Below are 19,153 nucleotides of genomic sequence, written 5' to 3'. Positions count from 1 at the left end.
TATGGAACTTGCCACCAAATATTTGATATCCAAAATGTAGATATATAGACACGCACATGAAGTAACAACCGCTATATAACTTCCACCATAAAAATTTTGAGTGAACATGTTGAGATGAGAATGTTTTTTGAAGACAATTTATTTTTTAAAATTTGATGTTAAATAGGTTTATAGGAGAAGCTTCCAATACATGAGCTTTAAAAATTCTTTTTCATTAAAAAATAAATTATTCTTTTGACATTAATGGTCAATTTGGATCAAGGATTTTGCTTAGAAAAAGGGGAAAAAAAGTAAAATTAGAAGGAAATTCATTTTTCACTATATTTGTTCTTTATATCAAATACCATTTCAAATAAAAAATTGTTCTAAAATTAAGAAAAACCAAATACTATAGATGCATAAAATTAAAATTTTGTTAATTGAGTTGGTATATTTTCTATTTTTCTCCTCACTTTCCTTAAAAACCAAACATGAAAAACTAAAATTCTTCTTATTTTCCTTTCTTTTCTCCAATATTTTACAAGTTCCAAACGAGCTGTAAACAGATAGTGGAAAGACTACTAATGCATTCATTTTTAAAAAAATCCCCTCTCTTTTGTTTAATATATATATTCTTTGAGCAAATCTCAATACTTAAAATTACTAGCTAAATACCCATTTTACAGAACACATTAATTAACACATACTTTTTGGAGGCTACGGTATCAAGCGAAAATTGAAAATTTTGTATATAAACATGTCACTATGTCCTTACAAGTCTCCAAAACTTAATTCAAATATCATTTTTTTTTTCCAAAAATTTTCAATTTCATAATTATATATATGATTATTTTTGATTGAATAATTTCTCAACTCCTAAACTAGTTTTTGATCTCTCAATTTTATACATAACAGATAGAAATTCCATGAAATGCTCCGAACCCGACCCGTTTAAGCCCTACCTATTTACAATCCTTCCAAACCCGACCAGCTTGCCCATTTTGGCACCTCTACCATTGGTTCTTTCACCCCATGTCAAAATATCCCACCATTTGCTATTAGTTATTTAGTTTTTGGAAGATTTCATTCTAGTTATATAAAAACATAGAGTTTTATAATAGCATACATATAACTGCTACAATACAATATATCTCAATATACACCACACACACCATTAATATCAAGATTCATCAACTCCCAGGGTGTGGTTCAGGTGATAGTGCGGGCTGCGGAAGTGCCTTTTACGAGATCAGGTGTTTAAACTCTCCCAAACTCGTTTCCGCCCCTGGACTCCTGAATTTATCCTCCCTTTGGAATTGTGGGATCAACTTCAAGGGGCGCAGGATTAGTCACGTGGACCGTAAAACGGACGCGTAGATACTCGATACGTATTCCAAAAAAAAAAATATCAAGATTCATCAACTTAACAAAAACTAACCAAATCACTTATTAAAATTCCATTTTGGGGGTGGACACCTATCTACTTCACTCATTGTAGACAACTTTTGCCAACTCAACATGACTTGATATGACATAGTGCAACATATTCATGTCTGCATTCATTGCTTTAGAATTCCACAGCAAGTCATTAACAAAACAAGAAACTAACTAATATTTTAATTATAAAATATTTGGCCGCATGATTTCATGATAGCATTGCTCTTTGATTGATATTCATATTGACATCTTCAAATCGAATACGGCAAACGAACAAAAACTGATAATTCAAATTCAACAGTCCAATAAGATCAAACCCGAAATTATTTTAAACACAATAGAAAGTACATATAAAGTACCATCTAGCCCTTAAAGGGAACGAGCCCTTAGTGCATATTTAGGATACATGGCATAAAACCACAAAGCCCATAACCTAGCTAGTGGACATCATTGACACAAGGAGGACATAGTAAAGCAGCACACCACACTCAGCAGCCCTTATCACTTGCAATCTTAGATTTTAAAAATAATTTTACATCATTTAATTAATTAAAACCAAACCATCCCCAAACAAAGACTCATTAACCAAGTTGTAGAACCTTCTCCCAAGATGGCCTGCTGCTGATATCATCCCACCAAGCACTCACATGCTTCCTATTCCTTATCATGTACTCCTTCCCCATGTCATACACCAAGAACTGGGCGAAGGGAAGGTGGGAGAGATCAGCCAGGCTGAAGAAATCCCCAGCCAAGTACTTGCTCTTTGACAGCCTCTCCTCATATATGTCCAAAACCTTTGTAAGCTTTTGTTCACACTCTTCAATCACCTTAGGGTCTGGCTGAATGTGTGCTATGGAGTAGAACATGGTGTGGATTGATAGAGTGTAAGCTGGGGAATGGAAGTTGTGTGCTTCGACCTCTAGCCATTGCTCCACAAGTCCCCTTTCCTCTATTGTCTTCCCCAATAAATCAGTTCCTTGGTGCTTGTACTTCTCTGCATAGTACCTCATAATTGCACGAGACTCTGCAAGAGCAAGTCATCATTTCCAGTCACAATGATAAAGACCCCCATATCAAAAATTAAAAAGCAGAAACAAAAACTGAGTCATATTGTTGTCTTTAAGAGGAAAAAGACAAAGAAAACAGAGTAAAAGAAAAAGAAAAAGAAAAAGAAAAGGAAGCAGAGTAAGGAAAATTACCAAATAAAGTGTAATCTCCATCTTGAATGACAGGGAGAACCCCGAAGGGCTGCAATTAATCAATGGAAGAACTAATTAAATATGGGAGATTATCAGCTAGCTAAGTGTTAGAAAGAATTTAACTCTCACACTGCGATGAATACTATATAACCTGTAATTTGAGGAATTCGGGAGATTTGTTCTCGCCATTGACGACATCGACGGGGACGGTCTCGAAGGGGATGTCCTTCTCGATGAGGCAGACTAGGACGCGCTTGGAGGCAGCAGTGACTGGGCCGTATACCTTCACTGCCATTGTTGGATGCTGTGAAAACTTCTTTTCGTACAGTCTCTAGGTAGGTAGCAGAGGAATGAGCGGTGCTGGTGATGGGCTTTCCCATCTCTTTATATGGTTAGAGTTTCACGAGGGAGCTTTCATGGCACGCTGGCCCTATACCCACAGTTTTAGGCTGCCCATTAACGCGGGGCTGCCAAACTCGAGTTTTTTCCTATTTTAACTTTTTTTTAAAAGAATATATTAAATAATACCTCATTTTGGGAAGTACTTCCCAAAATGACTCTGACGTAATCTCGCTATTCCAAGTAACGATATTTAACCAAATCTCGCTATTTGGAGTAACAAGATTTACTTTTGCCTGAAAGGCTCGTGCTAATGCGTGACAAATCTCGCTACTCCAAGTAGCGAGATTTAATTGGGATAATTAATGCTCTGCCAGCCGCCTTTCGACATGTGGTAAATTTCTGCCAACCTCCATTTGATGCGTGGTAAATCTCGCTACTCCAAGTAGAGAGATTTTCTTGAGATAATTAATGCTCTGTCAATCGCCTTTTGAATTACCTCCACCCGACTTTCGATGCGCGGCAAATCTTGCTATTTGGAGTAGCGAGATTTGCTTCAGAATAACCTCGCCCGTTCTTCCTCCTTTCTTGCGCGAACAGAGTACCTGTTGCAGAGCCGAGCAGGTTACCGTTGAAGGAAGACTCCAGAGCAGGTGACCGTTGCGGGCTTCATCAAATCGAAAGTTATATAAGGAGATGGAGTAAGCTATGTTTTCCATGTTCAGTGCTTAGATTTTTACATTATTTTTATTTCATCCAAAGTTTTGATAATTCGAGAGAGAGTTTGTGATTTGTGTTAAAAGATTCGTGGACAAACATCACTCTTAAGGTTTGTATTTCATTGTTTTGGTATTTAAATTTAATTTTTTGCTGATAATATTTTATTTGTATTTCATTGTTTGGGTATTTGAATTTAATTTTTTGTTGATAATATTTTATTTTTTCCATTCAAACTGTTGTTCAATATTTATTTTTTTTTTTTTGGATTGTTGTTTCATTGTAAAATGCATTATCTTTCCTACCCTAAAATTTGTTGAAGTTTCCTCCACTCACTAAAGTTGTTTAATTTCCTTCTACTCTTTTGAATATAATTGTACAATTATAATTAGATCATATGGTTTACTTTCAAAATGATAAATTTTGTTATTCAATTCTTGAATTTTCTTGTACTATTTTTAATATAATTGGGCACATCCACTAAAGTTTTTCAATAACATGTAAATTATATGGTTTTAATTGATGCTTTGAGTTAATGTGAGTGCACATTGTAATTATAAATTGTATTGTCATTTATCGTATTAAGTGTATATACTTTTCTATGAGTTAACGAAATTTAGAATTTAAATTTTGACTTATTTTATTTCCTACACAAACTTTAATAATTTTAGCTCATTTAAGAATGTAATGCCTATGATATATTTCATAGATAACGCATAGAGTATATATATACACATGCCTTTGATGTTTCTTATATTTAATTTCAAGCTTTAATTTTCCTTGAATTTTAGTTTCAATTCCTAATGAATCAAACTCATACCTTGAACCAACCACATAATAAAGTTCAAGTTGAGCCGCATGTTTGAAACATTTGGAATAGATTAGAATAGAACTTTATAATTATAATATAAGGAGTATCATTTGTGAATTTTTTATTGTCAAATAAGAGGTCCTATTAACGGGATTAAGTCCCCTCTCCCTCTCTTATGATTACTAGAATATAATAATTAATAGGCTAAAAGATATTCATTTTTTTTAAGTTTGCTTAAAAGACAAATATCTTTGCTAAAATTTCAAAAATGTCACGAACGTCTCCTAAAGTATCAAAAATGTTAAAAACCTCATTTGATGTTTGTCAAATGAAAATGAAATTTATCTTAAAAAAAAAAACTTGTCTTTTTGCAAATTGTAAAGTGAGATTTGTGCATTTTTAACAAATTTCAAGAGAGATCATTGAAATTCTTGAAATGTCAGCGAACGTTCTACAAATTCTTAAAACTCCTGGTATAATATTTAAAATTCTTGAAACCTTAGGATATGTGATTGTCTTTTTATCAAATTTTTGGGAAGATTAGTGTCTTTGTCTAAATTAATATACTTTATTAAAATTACCTAATAATTAAGTTCACCAGTCACACTAAAAAACTGAAACTTGCAAAAATTATATTTAAAATAAAAATAAATAAATAAAAATATCCAAAGAAAGTAAGAGCAGATAAGGTGGGGAATTCATCATGAGACAAGCCCCATATGTATAAGATCCTAGGGTGGGGGGGTGCCTGAGGAGGCCACAGTCGATAGAGCACCATTAAAGATCCAACGGTACGAGGGCGAAGCCGGCCTCGACTAGTCACCGTCGATGACGTTGACTGGGAACACTGTAGAGATGATAGCTAAAAGGTCACATTATTAGAGGAGAGTAGTAATGAGTTTTTTCCTCCCGAATTTATGTATTTTTCACCAATATATTGATATAAATGTAGTGTTCACATTTTAAAGCACTTGCCATAAGACAATCCCATTCCCATTTCATGAATCGGGATGTTATGCGTCCTAAGTAATATTTTTCCAAAAGATCCCTTCAACTCCTTTGAGTATGGCTGTTTGGATTAGCAATGAATCCTCAAAAAACTACTTAACAAAATTGAACTTCAAATTAAGTGGCAACCCAACCCATAATGAGGCAGAGTACGAAGTACCATTTTGGAAAATTTACTCTTAAGAGCACCAATTCATCGTTCTTTGGATTCTAAGTTGAATTACAATTTTGGGAAAATCCGAAGTATATGTCATATGGGGAAAATCAATACATATTCATGTTGTTTATTCATAGACACTGAATTCATCTATTTATTTTCTTGGTGGGAAAGTTAGATCCAAACTCTAAGTTCATTCATTCATTAGAATTTGTATACATCTATTTGGTTTATAGTTATTAGTTATTTCGTCTCATTTACACATCACTTATACATACAATTTTGTCTTGCGTAGGTTTGTTTTATTTCCCGATCGCCGATCTAATTGGCAGGAAACTCAAGCAGTGATCCAGTCACGGTATTTTTATATATAGGGGGGAACATTATAACCACGTTAGATGGTGTTAGGTATAGTAGTCGGCCAATTCGACTTATTCGAATTGGTCGTAGGTGTAAATAAAGTAAATTATATACGAAGATATATAAATATTTGCATATTGATCCAGATCAATATGCATTGCGGGTGATCGCAAGATACCCTGCGCGAGAGTTAAATAATACAGCATTCTACGGGGCTGTTCCGATATCAAATGATTATGGGTTGCGCATTGTATTAGACTCACACTGTGTCGGTGAAACATATTTAACGATGCAATTGTATGTCAAGACTATTCCTCAAGTGGGTGTAATTGCAGTTAGGCAACCAGATGAGCCTGCGGAGCAATTGGGTGAAGTCGATGAAGACACCGAACAAACACATCAGGTCGATGTTGGTGGGGAGGTTTGTGCTATGTCCACGGTCGATTTTAAAGAATATCCGGGATCGTCATTCTAGCCGTCGGAGTACGAAGCACCTGTTCCTCACACGTTTCCGCAGGGAGGTTGCGAAGACGTCCCGAGTGCGGTACCAGCATCATTGTTTGCCATTGCGAACGACGCATTGGACGAGGGCATGAACATTACGAATGATGTTAATATTGAAGACGAACACATGCACGAGTAGGAAATGGGTGAAGGGTTAAATGATGTCCCCGATAATGTGAACTTACCTCACCATGACACGGACGATGCAACGTTTGATGTGCAATTCATTGGCGAGCTTCCGATGTACGGTCATATTGACCTAGCTGCTGCAGATTTAACTGCAGTCGATGAGCTTCCCATACGCGTCACTCGTTGGGAAGAATCCTCTGAGTTGAGTAAGGGGATGCTCTTCGGTTCGAAGGATCAGCTGATCGCCGCAGTGCGAATATATCATGCTCGCACCTACCATGACTTCCATGTGGTGCGATCTACTCTTGAGTTGTGGGTTGCTAGGTGTAAGGACCATGATTGCGCATGGAGATTGCGTGCCATGTATCGGATGAAGGCATTTTCCTAGGATACTCCACAAATAGTAAAGCCTATAGAGTCTACAACAAAAGAACTCTAACCATAGTTGAATCAATTCACGTAGACTTTGATGAATCTAGCCCTCTTTCAAGAGAGGTTAAAAATGAAGAAAAAGATGATGTATACAAAAAGGAGGATGAGATAGAAATCAAGGAGGAAAATGAAATAATCAAAGAAAAGTCAAAAGATGAACTCATGGAAAATATGGAATTTCCAAAAGAATGGAAATATAAGAAAGATCACCCTCAAGAACAAATTATAGGTGAACCATCTAGAGGTGTGACTACTAGATCTTCACTAAAGAACCTTTGCAATCATTATGCATTCCTATCCCAAAATGAACCTAAAAATATTGAAGAATCCCTTAAGGATGAATCTTGGATAGTTGCAATGCAAGAAGAATTAAACCAATTTGAAAGAAGTTAAGTATGGAAATTAGTACCTAAACAGGAAAATCATTCGATCATAGGAACTAAATGGGTATTTAGAAATAAAAAGGATGAAAATGGTGTAATCACTAGAAACAAAGCCAGACTTGTACAAAGGGGTACAATCAAGAAGAAGGAAAAGACTATGATGAAACCTTTGCCCCTGTAGCTAGAATGGAAGCTATTAGAATGTTGTTAGCCTCTGCTTCCTACAAAGAGTTTAAGTTATACCAAATGGATGTCAAAAGTGCATTCTTGACTGGATATATCAATGAAGAGGTATATGTTGAACAACCCCCTGGTTTTGAGAATATTGAAAATCCTGACCATGTATTTAAACTAACTAAGACTTTGTATGGACTTAAATAGGCCCCTAGGGCTTGGTATGAAAGACTTAGTGGATTTCTAATTGAGAAGGGATTTTTAAGAGGAAAAATTGATAGCACCTTGTTCATTAAAAATAAGGAAAATAATATACTTTTAGTTCAAATCTACGTAGATGATATAATATTTGGTGCTACAAATGAACATCTATGTAAAGAATTTGCAAAATGTATGCAAGAAGAATTTGAAATGAGCTTGATGGGGGAATTAAACTATTTTCTTGGACTGCAAATTAAACAAAAAAAAAATGGGACTTTTATAAGTCAAACAAAATATATAAAAGATATGATACAAAAATTTGGTATGGAAAATAGTAAACCCATAGGCACGCCTTTGAGTACCTCCATCAGCCTAGACAAAGATGAAAAGGGAAAATCCATAGACACAAAGCACTATAGAGGCATGATTGGAAGTCTATTATATCTAACAGCTAGTAGACCCGATATAATGTTTAGTGTGTGTATGTGTGCACGCTTTCAATCAGCACCTAAGGAATCACACCAAATTACTGTTAAAAGAATCCTAAGATACTTAATAGGCACAATGGACTTAGGACTATGGTATCCTAAAGACACTAGCTTCGAAATGATCAGTTATTCAGATGCGGACTATGCCGGTTGTAAGATAGATAGAAAAGGTACAAGTGGCACATGCCACTTCTTAGGAAGATCTTTAGTTTCTTGGTTTTCTAAGAAACAAAATTCCGTAGCTTTGTCAACTGCTGAGGCCGAATATGTAGCAGCTGGTAGTTGTTGTGCACAAACTTTTTACATGAAACAACAATTAAGAGATTTCAATTTAAACTACACAACTGTACCAATTAAGAGTGATAACACGAGTGCGATTAACATATCTAAAAATCCTATTTCACACTCAAGAACAAAGCACATTGACATAAGACACCACTTCCTTAGAGATCATGTTCAAAAAGAAGACATAAATCTAGAATTCATCAATACAAATGACCAATGGGCTGATATCTTTACTAAACCACTCTCAGAAGATAGATTTATAACCATAAGAAGAGAACTTGGTATACTACATAGTAGAGAAGTAAACTAAAAGGAACTAGACTTAAAGAAATATCCACAATCTCTAAGATCACTTAGGGTTTGTCTCTTTTAAATGATCAAAATTTGTTTTGGCATGTACTTTGATGTGTTGTATAATTCAACACTGAGTTTGAATTGCTTTCCTTGTCTCTTAGGCTCATGATATGTGATATGCAGCATGCTACATGTGGATGTTTAAAAAAAAAAATGGTATCTTTAAATTGAGCACCATATGCATGATTGAAAATTCAAAAATGTCACAACGCATGAAATAAGAATGCCTAATTTGAAATATGATGTTGAATCTTGGCATGATTAAGGAGTGTGTGGTCATATGTACATTTTAATGTTTACCCTTTTTGATTGATGTCAAAAGGGGGAGTAGTATTTGAGCAAAATCTTGGCATGATTGTGAGCTTGATGGGCATGATAAAGATTAAATTGATTAAAAGCATGATAAAGCAGGATATTGATAGTCTAATATTGAAACTTGAGCATGTTGAGTATGATTAGAATGAAAAATATAAGCAATAAGAAAATAGAGCAATGAGCATGATTGGACTTGAATCTACAAATTGTTAAAGAAATGCTTATCGTAAGGGGGAGTAGAATAAAGCAAGTTGTAAGGGGGAGATTTTTTTTATGCTTATTCATATTTTTTGCTCCTCATTTGTCATCATCAAAAAGGGGGAGATTGTTGACTTAACTGGACTTTTCAATCCTGTTTTGATGATAACAAAATGAAGAGCACTTTAACATATAATGTTAAGTGATGCGTTTTAGGTAAAAGAACTCTCAAGGTTGATAAGTTGAAACTCAATGTTAATCTAGTGAAAGCGCCTCAGAATATTGAAGGCAATGAATAACAAATGAAGAAGCTTAAGGGCAAACAAACCCAAACTCAAAAGTGAACCTCAAAAGGCTGAAGGAGGCTGAAGGATTTAAGAAAACCATAATTAGAAGAACTGTTGTAAGTACTTCAAAACCAAATGTCATTTAGATATGTGAAGCTCTTATAAAAATAAAAGAAACTAAGAAACACTTTGTTTTAAAGAGATTAAAACATGTTTTTGAAATTAAAGTAACAAAGGTCTTAAAGGAAGAAAAGTGTTCAAAATAAAAAGTGAGTTTCTGATAAGTAGTGCACCTGACAGATGACTGTCTATCTATGGATAGATGACTGGCAAGTTAAAGTGTTTAATAAAAGTATTCTGGGTTTAAATTTTAATTATGACAGATGACTGTCATGTCATGGCAGATGATTGCCACGTGGAGCAAATTTTAGATCTCAAAGGGAAGCTTCTTGTTAAAATTTTGAATTTCAAAATTTAATCAACAATTTAATGTTTTTTCAAAGTTTACCTAATTTGATATGGACAACATCTTTCAAAATTTTGAATTTCAAAATTTAATCAACAATTTAATGTTTTTTCAAAGTTTACCTAATTTGATATGGACAACATCTTTCAAAATTTTGAATTTCAAAATTTAGTCAACAATTTTAATGTTTTTTCAAAGTTTACCTAATTTGATGTGAATGTTGATCTTTCAAAATTTTGAAATTCAAAATTTAGTCAACAAATTAAATGTTTTTTCAAAGTTTACCTAATTTGATGTGGAAGTTGATCTTTTAAGTTGCCTATAAATACCTCTTTGGGTAATGAAAAAACACAATACTTGAAAACACAAGAAAAGAGGGAAATCAGACAAAATTTGAAATTCATCTTGTGCTGAAATTCTTCTGAAGTTCTTCTTTGCTCACATCTTTTGCTGGAGAGGAATTCTACAATTCTGGTAGATTGAAAATATCAAAGTTCGATTCTGGGTTGCAATTCCATTTCTCTTTTAAACGAACCATTGGTGACTTCTAAAAACTTTAGAGCTTTATATTTTCTATTTTGCTTTGGTTTTTTGAAGTACAATTTACATTTCAATTTGTACAACCTGCTCTAAATTTTGGGAGTATTTTTTGTACACAGAATTTATATTATATTCTTGTAGATTGTGACGATTCCAGGTTTGCTGGATCGTTGGCTAGGCGAGGGATTATCGCTTAGAGAGGTGTTGCTCTAGCCTTCTGAAGGAGTGTATAAAGGTATTGTTCCACCCGGTAAAGGAACAGGTTTAGTGAATCCTTTGGTGGTTTTGCCAAAGGCGATGACGTAAGCTGTGTTGAAGCCGAACCTCGTAAAATCTTGTGTCTCACTCTCTCTTTCCCTTACTCTTTATTTTCAGCATATTTATATTGCGTGGATGGTTTAAATTTGAAATCATATACACTACGTTTATTTGGAAATCAAACAAACTTAAAGTTTAATTTTGATTTCGGTTGCAGAAACCGAAAGGGAGTACGTTGGTTAAACCATACTTTGCGGAAACCATACGGGAGTACGTTACTTGGTTAAAACACCTAAAGAAAATTAACTAAGAGTTTATTTGAATTCTGAATTTTGGGAAGAGTGTGGATGTGTGGTTGTAAATCATATGAAAGAAGCAAATTTATTTTAACAAGCATATCATTCAACTACAAGGCTTGATTCATATTTATAAGGCATACATAAACAAACAACCATCCTAATTTCTTACTAATGTATATCTTAATTTTGGTTTGGTTGTTTGCCTTCAAATTGTGTTTGGTTAGTTTGGATAGTGTGATTAATTGAAAGGTTGATTGGTGATTTAGTTGTTTAAGTGCTTGTGTTGTTGATTGTATAAAAGAAACCAAGTTATTGTGTGTTTGACAAATTAAACAAACGAGTAAAAGAATTAGATAAATAATAAAAGAAGTTAAGTATTCTTAAAAGGAATTAAAAAGAAAGTTTTTAAATTCCCAATTCACCCCCCTCTTGGGAAGCTATCCTAATTTCACAAATGCTAAGCAAAGGCACAATAGAACCAATCATTAAATCAGAAATGTAATGACAATCCAAAATGTAGAAAGTTAAACATAAGCCAGACGAAAATAATAACCTATGATCTGCAAAGGAGGAAGTTCTATTAACTCCTATCGATAATGGATACATATATGATGAAGAAGTAAAAGTTAAAAAACATTAAATGTAGGATAGTGTTGTCCCGACTCTATATGCCAGAACATGTTAATAACATAGAAGAAGGAAATAATTTACAAATTTTAGCTCATTTTGTATGATTCTTGAAGGGTGAAACCGTTTAACATTCGGAAATGTGAAGACAATCCGAAGGGGGATTGTCGTATGAAGGAGAAGCAAAATCAGAATTCACCTTCTCTCAGCTCCTTGCTGCCTTCTTTTCATTACCACCTACCCTGCAGGACACTGAACTGCTCTTCTTCTCTGGTGAAATACATGGATTCTCTGCAGGCATCAAAATGTCTGTCAGCAGCTTCTGGCCTACTAGCTGAGGCTGCTGCTTATTATCTTGTCCTCTTTTCTTTCATGCAGCTGTTGCTGTCGATTTAGCATTTGTTGCTACTTGTTTTCATCTACCCCCATTCTTTTCATATTCTGGGCGACCAGCTACCACATCCACCTTAAAATCTTTATCGCTGAAATCATCGTTTTCATCTTCCCCATCAGATATCTCTGTAACAGTTAACTATTTTTCTGTGCTGCAGCCTTTGATACTTTCTTCCTCGCAAACACTTGGGGAATTTCATGTTAATTCCCAACATCAAGAACAATAAGTTTTGAAATGAGCAAAAGACTCCATAAGTATAATTGTAGTAGTCATTGGAGGAGTAATGACTAGTCTATCTGATCTGAGATCATTAGGGTGTTCCCTTACTTGGACAAATGGTACGGTTTGGAACAAATTGGCCAGGGTGATTACTAATCAGAGATGGATTCTGGGGGATCTGAGGGCCTAAAAAAACCTGTCAAGGCTCTTAATGCATCCCACTTCTCCCAACAAAAACTGCACGACATTCCCTCGGATAGTGACCTGCAACTACTACTGAATGAAAGGAGAGGGACTTTGAAATTATAGATGGGAAAGGAGAGGGAATGTGAAATGATAGGTGGTCTGGGTGTGCTGGATCTGAAAGCCTGGCATCTTTCCTTTCTCACAAAAACACCCTGCAATATCCACTCTAAAAGGGCTTTGTCTGGTCCAAATGCGTCAATCAAATCTACCTGAAAGGTTCAAGTCTGTGGGAGGCCAGGATATCAAATGATGAATTCTCACTATACAAAAAGCTCAATAGAATTAAGAATCATATTATGTGAAGATGTGCGAACCACCTGGATGCATTGTTTCAGCTTTTTGAGGAATGGGACCTCGATCATTTTAGCTCTTTCATTTGCTATAACTTCTGGATAAGTAAAGGAACTACGGGACTAGTTCCTTGGTCCATGGTGGTTTGGAAGAGTGGAAGTACCCCTATACATGCTTTCACTCTTTCGCTGGGAATTATAAATAAACTACCTACTTGTGATAGGCGCATTGGGTTTGAAGGAAACCTGTATTGTTCCTTTTGGTTGGTAAGAGAATTGGTTTGGCTTATACTGTTTATCTCATATGGAATGCTAGAAATAGGAAAAGGTTTGAAGGAAAATTCATATCTCCAATGGAGTTGATTGTGACCATTTAGAAACATATATACACAGTACTAGGCCAAAAGGTCCCTACATTTGCTTAGGCTCTCTTAAGATCATAAGTGTTAACTTTATTGCTTGTAATTTTGATGGAGTTCATTTCCCCCCCTATATCTACCCAATGTTCCATGTAAATACTCATTTTGACCAATATATTTACTTTTCGATCAAAAAAACAATATGATAAATTGATGGATCATCGACTCTCTTTGTGCTACAGATAGCGGTAATAAATGGAACATAACATTTAAATATATATTTGTTTAAATTTCTTCTCAAGCTCTTGTTGGTTTCCACATCCAAATGGTGCTTGATTTGTTTGCCTCTGTTAATGTTTGATATGCATTGTTGGCCCACAACCTAACAGCTTAAGCATTTAGGTAAAGTGGTATTCTAACTTGGTACTGGAGCTGGGTACCAAAAGGTCCTGGGTTCTAGTCTTAATGCCTACTGTGGTGGTGTTTAAAAAATTATTGTATTCCCTGTAATGAGGGTTATTTATCAAGTGTCCATCTCTTCACGTGCTGTCAGGCTACATGTGCGGGGCAGTGCTAAAGCTTGCAATACATTGTTAGCCCACAACCTAACAGCTTAAGCTTTTAGGTAAAGTGGTATTTTTACAACTAATATGGAATGTCTAGTTTGCAAATTCAATTTGTGATATTGTGCACTCTTTTTTTTTTTTTTTTTTTCTGGAAATCAACTCAATATGGTCCTTGATGTTCAGATATTTGCATCTGATAGCTTTCTTGAATTGACGGAGTATACGCGCGAAGAAATTTTGGGGAAGAACTATCGGTAAGATATATTATATTTTGCATTTTTTTTTTCAGAAATATTGTTTACATTATTAACCTAGAGTGCCTTGACCCAAGTTGCTGGTTGGAGAACACAATCCCATTCTATCTTAAACCGAGTAAGAGCCAAGTTCTTGTAAAATACATGGTGCCTTAGAGACATCCTTTTCCCCACTCACCTCTTGCTTTTAGATCATTCATGTTTTATTTTACAACTTCTCTTCGTGTTTTCATCTCATTGTATTTTGAAGCCTCTCAATTAGTTATTCACAAATATTTACAGGCATACAACCATAAGTTACATATGGAATGTTATATTCATTTATGTCTCCTTTATATTGAGGGATATGGATGTTAAAGCTTGATATACATTGTTGTCCCAAAACATAATAGCTTAAGCTTTTAGGTAAAGTGATAATGTAACATGGTATTGGAGCTGGTTACCAGGAGGTCTTGGGGTCTAGTATTGTTGCTTGCGTTTATTGTGTGGTTTTTAAAACTATTGTATTTCCTATAAGTGGTAATCTAACAATGGATCTATTATCTTTTCACTGGGGGTTTGGGGAGCTTCTTGGTTCTCATTTGTTGGGGAAATTTCCTCCATTCTGAAATTATAATTGAAGTTTAGAACATTTGTTGGTAAATTTAAATGTGGAAGGTAAGGGCAGATCAATCTCAATAATTTAGCGCCATTAATCATCATGCATGGGACTGGTGCTTAGAAGCTGGAAGTCTTGGGGATTATAGGTTGCAGGCTTATTCTTGATTTTATCATGATATGTGATGGGGCTATTTCTGAAAGGCTTGCATGCAAGACTTCATGCCATTTATCCTTTTTATTATGTCATTGGTCTAGTCTAACGTCTGAACTCTTAAAGATTTCAGGTTGACACTGAATGGTCTTGAATTCAACATTCTATATAGTTTAATATGTCCATGAACTCAAGTCTAACTTCATGCTTGTAAAGTAAAAGATAACTTCATACTTGTACTATGGGGGGAATATCATACAAATTTGATATGAAAAATATTAAATTCAAAATTTTGAATAGTATATGAAACAATTTTGAAATGAAGATACACTTCTTAATTTTGTTGTCTTGCCTGATCTTAATAAACATTTAAATGGATCCAAAAACATAAGGGGGCAGCAATACAATATTAATGAATTTTTTTGTAAAATTATAATTGCATTATTATTATTATTATTATTATTATTATTATTATTATTATTATTATTATTATTATTATTATTATTATTATTATCCCCAAGATCCAGCACTATCTATGATAAGTATTTTTGTCATTTGACTTAATAAATGAAACTGTCGGATCCTTCTAATTTAAATATTAATATGAGTAAAGATATTTTTTAAAAATAGGCTAAAATCAACAAAATTAGATTTAATTTTTTTATTTTTATTTTTAAAAGTAACTAAGACTTAAAATTGGGACTAAAGAATTGTGTTACAGATGACCTCCTCTTCCTCTTTCTTAATTATTCTCAAGGGATAACCACCCTTAGGCCTCCCTATTAAAGAAACTTTTTTTTTAAGAAATGAATTACTAAAAAGGTGAATTACATTTTTATTGTGCATGTCAGTATAATGGATGTGATCTGCAGGTCAGAATTCTGAACAGTTGCTGCAGAGCATGCACAGTAGCCTGCTTATAGCTATTATTTCCTACCATCCTATTTTTGCTAGCATCCATCAACTACGAATACTAATAAGCAATAAAAATAATATAATGTATATAAACATATTTAGTAATTATTTCTATAAAAAAATTTAAATCCCATCTTGGGATTTGCTGCCGTCCAAAGAGACTAAGCTCTCTGTCAACCATTTGATATTGTCCAATCAGATACTGACAAATCTGGGTTGACTTGGGCCATCCAACTCTACACATTTTGGGGCTGTCCACCTGAGACGATCCATCCAACGAACCAAAAAACACCACAGCACAAGGAACCGAGTTTTTTCCTCATTTATCATTTTTTAAAATATAGATATTAAATAATATTTTTTTACAAAACTAATTCTTAAATTGACACATGGAAAATCTTGCTACTTGGAGTAGCGAGATTTGGTAAAATATCGCTACTCCAAGTAGCGAGATTTGTTTTTAGAAAAATAATTCTCCAGTTGACATGTGGTAAATCTCACTACTCCAAGTAGCGAGATTTGGTTAAATATCACTACTTGGAGTAGCGAGATTACGTCAGGGTCATTATGGGAAATACTTCCCAGAATGAGATATTATTTAATATATTTAAAAAAAAAAAGTTAAAACGGGAAAAAACTCACCAAACTCGCTGCACCGTTCAGCGATTTTTAAATAAAACTCTGTCAACCATCGAGCGAATTTATATGGAACACGAGAGAGGGCATCTCCCTACTGGGGTGAAATTACCAAAATAGCCCCCACCATATTTGGTTTGCTGTACGTTTTGGGTGGGGCTTGTCTTCTCTACATACCATTTATTTATTTAACGTATTTACTAGAATATGTGTGATTAATATTAGATTATTATATATAACTAAAATTATTTTATTTTCTTTTCAAAATATCAAGAGCCAAAATACATTTTTTTAAAAATAAAAAAAGCTATTAATAGAACAAATAATGATGTTCTTTGTCTATTTATTTGAGAAATTAATAAAAGTTTTTTTTTTTTCTTATTTGAGATTCATGTGCATGCATTTGCTTGTCCTATCAATATTTTTTTAAAAGGTTTTTAAGTCTTTATTTTAAAGTAAAAAATTTAAAATCAAATATTGAATATGATTAATGTGAGTTTGTTCACGAGCCTAATATTAAGCTAGTTCATGAACTCAATACTATTGGTGGAATGTCAAGTGTTTGATCTCTATACCGGGTATTTTCTTCTTTTTAAATATTGTTTACGCTTTTTATTTTAGATGAAAGTATAATATATAAATTCACATAGAACAAAGTTCGAATTCGATATTCATGCATTAATCCTATGTTTAGATAAGTTTTGAAGTTAGAGTTGTATTTGATTTGGATAAAATATAATATAAGTAATATAACTTGAATATGGCAACTATTTTCTTACTTTAGTGTCTTTAAATTTCTTTTATTTTTAAGTTATAGTTAAATTTCATACCGTATCTTTTTTGATTCTTAAGGACTCAAAAACCTTTTAAAAAAATATTGATAGGACAAGCAAATACATGCACTCCAATCTCAAAAAAAGAAAAAACTTTCATTAATTTCTCAAATAAATAGACAAAAAATGTCATTATTTGTTCTATTAATAGCTTTTTTTTAGTTAAAAAAAAGTATTTTAGCTCTTAATAGTTTGAAAATGAAAATATAATAATTTTAATTATATATAATCATCTAATATTAATCACACATATTCTAGTGTCGCAACGTCCTCCCTGCATGGGGCGGGAACACAACCCTATCGCGTGTTGCCTCGGGGGTACACGAACTGGAAAAGGTGTGTGATTTCGAAAATGATATTTTTCATAGAAAAAACAATGTGTGATGGAGTCATCACTAACATTTTGAAGTGCGATTAGAACACTTGATTGCTCCTTCGTCAGAGGTAGAATCGATCTGCGTCACCAGTGTCGGGCTCGAGAGTACGGTTACGCGAGAGAAAGGCACAGTACCCCCTACACGCCCGTTCTTATGAACGATACCAAATTAATTGAAGATTATCTCGCAAATTAAATGTAATAAGCTTTTAAGATTATTCCTTTCCAAAAATTGAAAAAAATGAAGGTACTATATAGGTATTCCCTCATAACGGGGCATATCGTACTTTGAAGAGTTCATGCCACCCTTTGAAATCATTGTGATGGAAAATCGAGAAAATAGTTTACTAAAATACACGCCCAGGATTTGGAAATTTTTATAGGATTTCCTAAGTATGAGAAATAATATTCCTGGAGGTTTTTTGGAATTTGTTCTAGATGAAAACAGTTTCTTAGGCCAAAGAAATATTTATGTGATTTTTCTAAGTGTGAAAAACATTTTTGTGATTTTTGTGATTTTTTCCTGAATTTCAAAATAACATAAATAAAATTAAGACAAAAATTATGAAAATCAAAGTTTGAAAACATTTTTGTGACTTTATGTGTTTTGTGGATTTTGGGGCATGTTGGGATTTATTCAAGTAGTAATGATGCAAACTGAATCGGCTTAGTCACAGTTCAGAAGACCCGACCAGTTCGAGGAGAAAATTGGAAAGGTCAACCTGTTTAAGATCGGGTCAAGACAGGGTCAACATGCGGTGCCTACGGGGCGCACGTATTAGCGTGTGTTTTAGTGTGTGCATGGAATGTGTGTAAATGTGTGCGGGTGTTATAGTGTATGTTACATGCATGGGTGTGCACGTGTGTGGGTGTGTACATGCATGTGCATGCATGCATGCATGTTTGTGTGTGTGTGTGTGTGTGTGTTAGAATGTATGAGTGTAGACGTGTATGAATGAAAGTGTAACGACTTGCTTAATTTTCATACATTTTTTTTCATAATATTAAAATCAATATAATAAAACACTGCAAATCATGATTCACTTGGACCCATGGGTACTAGGGATAAAACAAAGACACATGACGGAAGCCTAAGTAACAGGAAACATAAAATCATAATATTATAAATACAAAATCATCCATCTCAATACCAGAGTTATTACATCCATTATATTTAGATATATATATATATATATATATATATATATATATATATATACATCCCAAAAAGAAAGTCCTAGGGATATTTCCCACAAAAATCCAACTGTTCCCACCAAAACATATCCTTCAGAGAGGGCAGATCAACAGTACTATATCAGCGGAGCTTTACTCGCTCTCCTATCAGGGGCTTTTGAAAGTTTCATTTA

At 34.0% G+C, this 19,153-nt stretch overlaps 1 protein-coding gene across 1 annotated transcript; it reads right to left on the bottom strand.

Moving 5' to 3' along the window:
* Positions 1 to 1,722: 1,722 nt before the first annotated feature.
* Positions 1,723 to 3,001, bottom strand: LOC131157194 (glutathione S-transferase F9-like). The gene is made up of 3 exons (XM_058111169.1): positions 2,767 to 3,001; positions 2,616 to 2,664; positions 1,723 to 2,440 (listed from the first exon to the last, which is right to left on the bottom strand). The coding sequence occupies exons 1-3, from the start codon at positions 2,908 to 2,910 to the stop codon at positions 1,998 to 2,000; spliced, it is 636 nt and encodes a 211-aa protein (XP_057967152.1). The 5' UTR covers positions 2,911 to 3,001; the 3' UTR covers positions 1,723 to 1,997.
* Between the last annotated feature and the right edge of the window lie 16,152 nt (positions 3,002 to 19,153).

This window comes from Malania oleifera, chromosome 6 (genome assembly GCF_029873635.1).
Source record: "Malania oleifera isolate guangnan ecotype guangnan chromosome 6, ASM2987363v1, whole genome shotgun sequence".
NCBI classification, from domain to species: Eukaryota; Viridiplantae; Streptophyta; class Magnoliopsida; order Santalales; family Ximeniaceae; genus Malania; species Malania oleifera.
The sequence above is the reverse complement of the archived record's forward strand: the minus strand, read 5'-3'. Positions and strand labels throughout refer to the sequence as shown.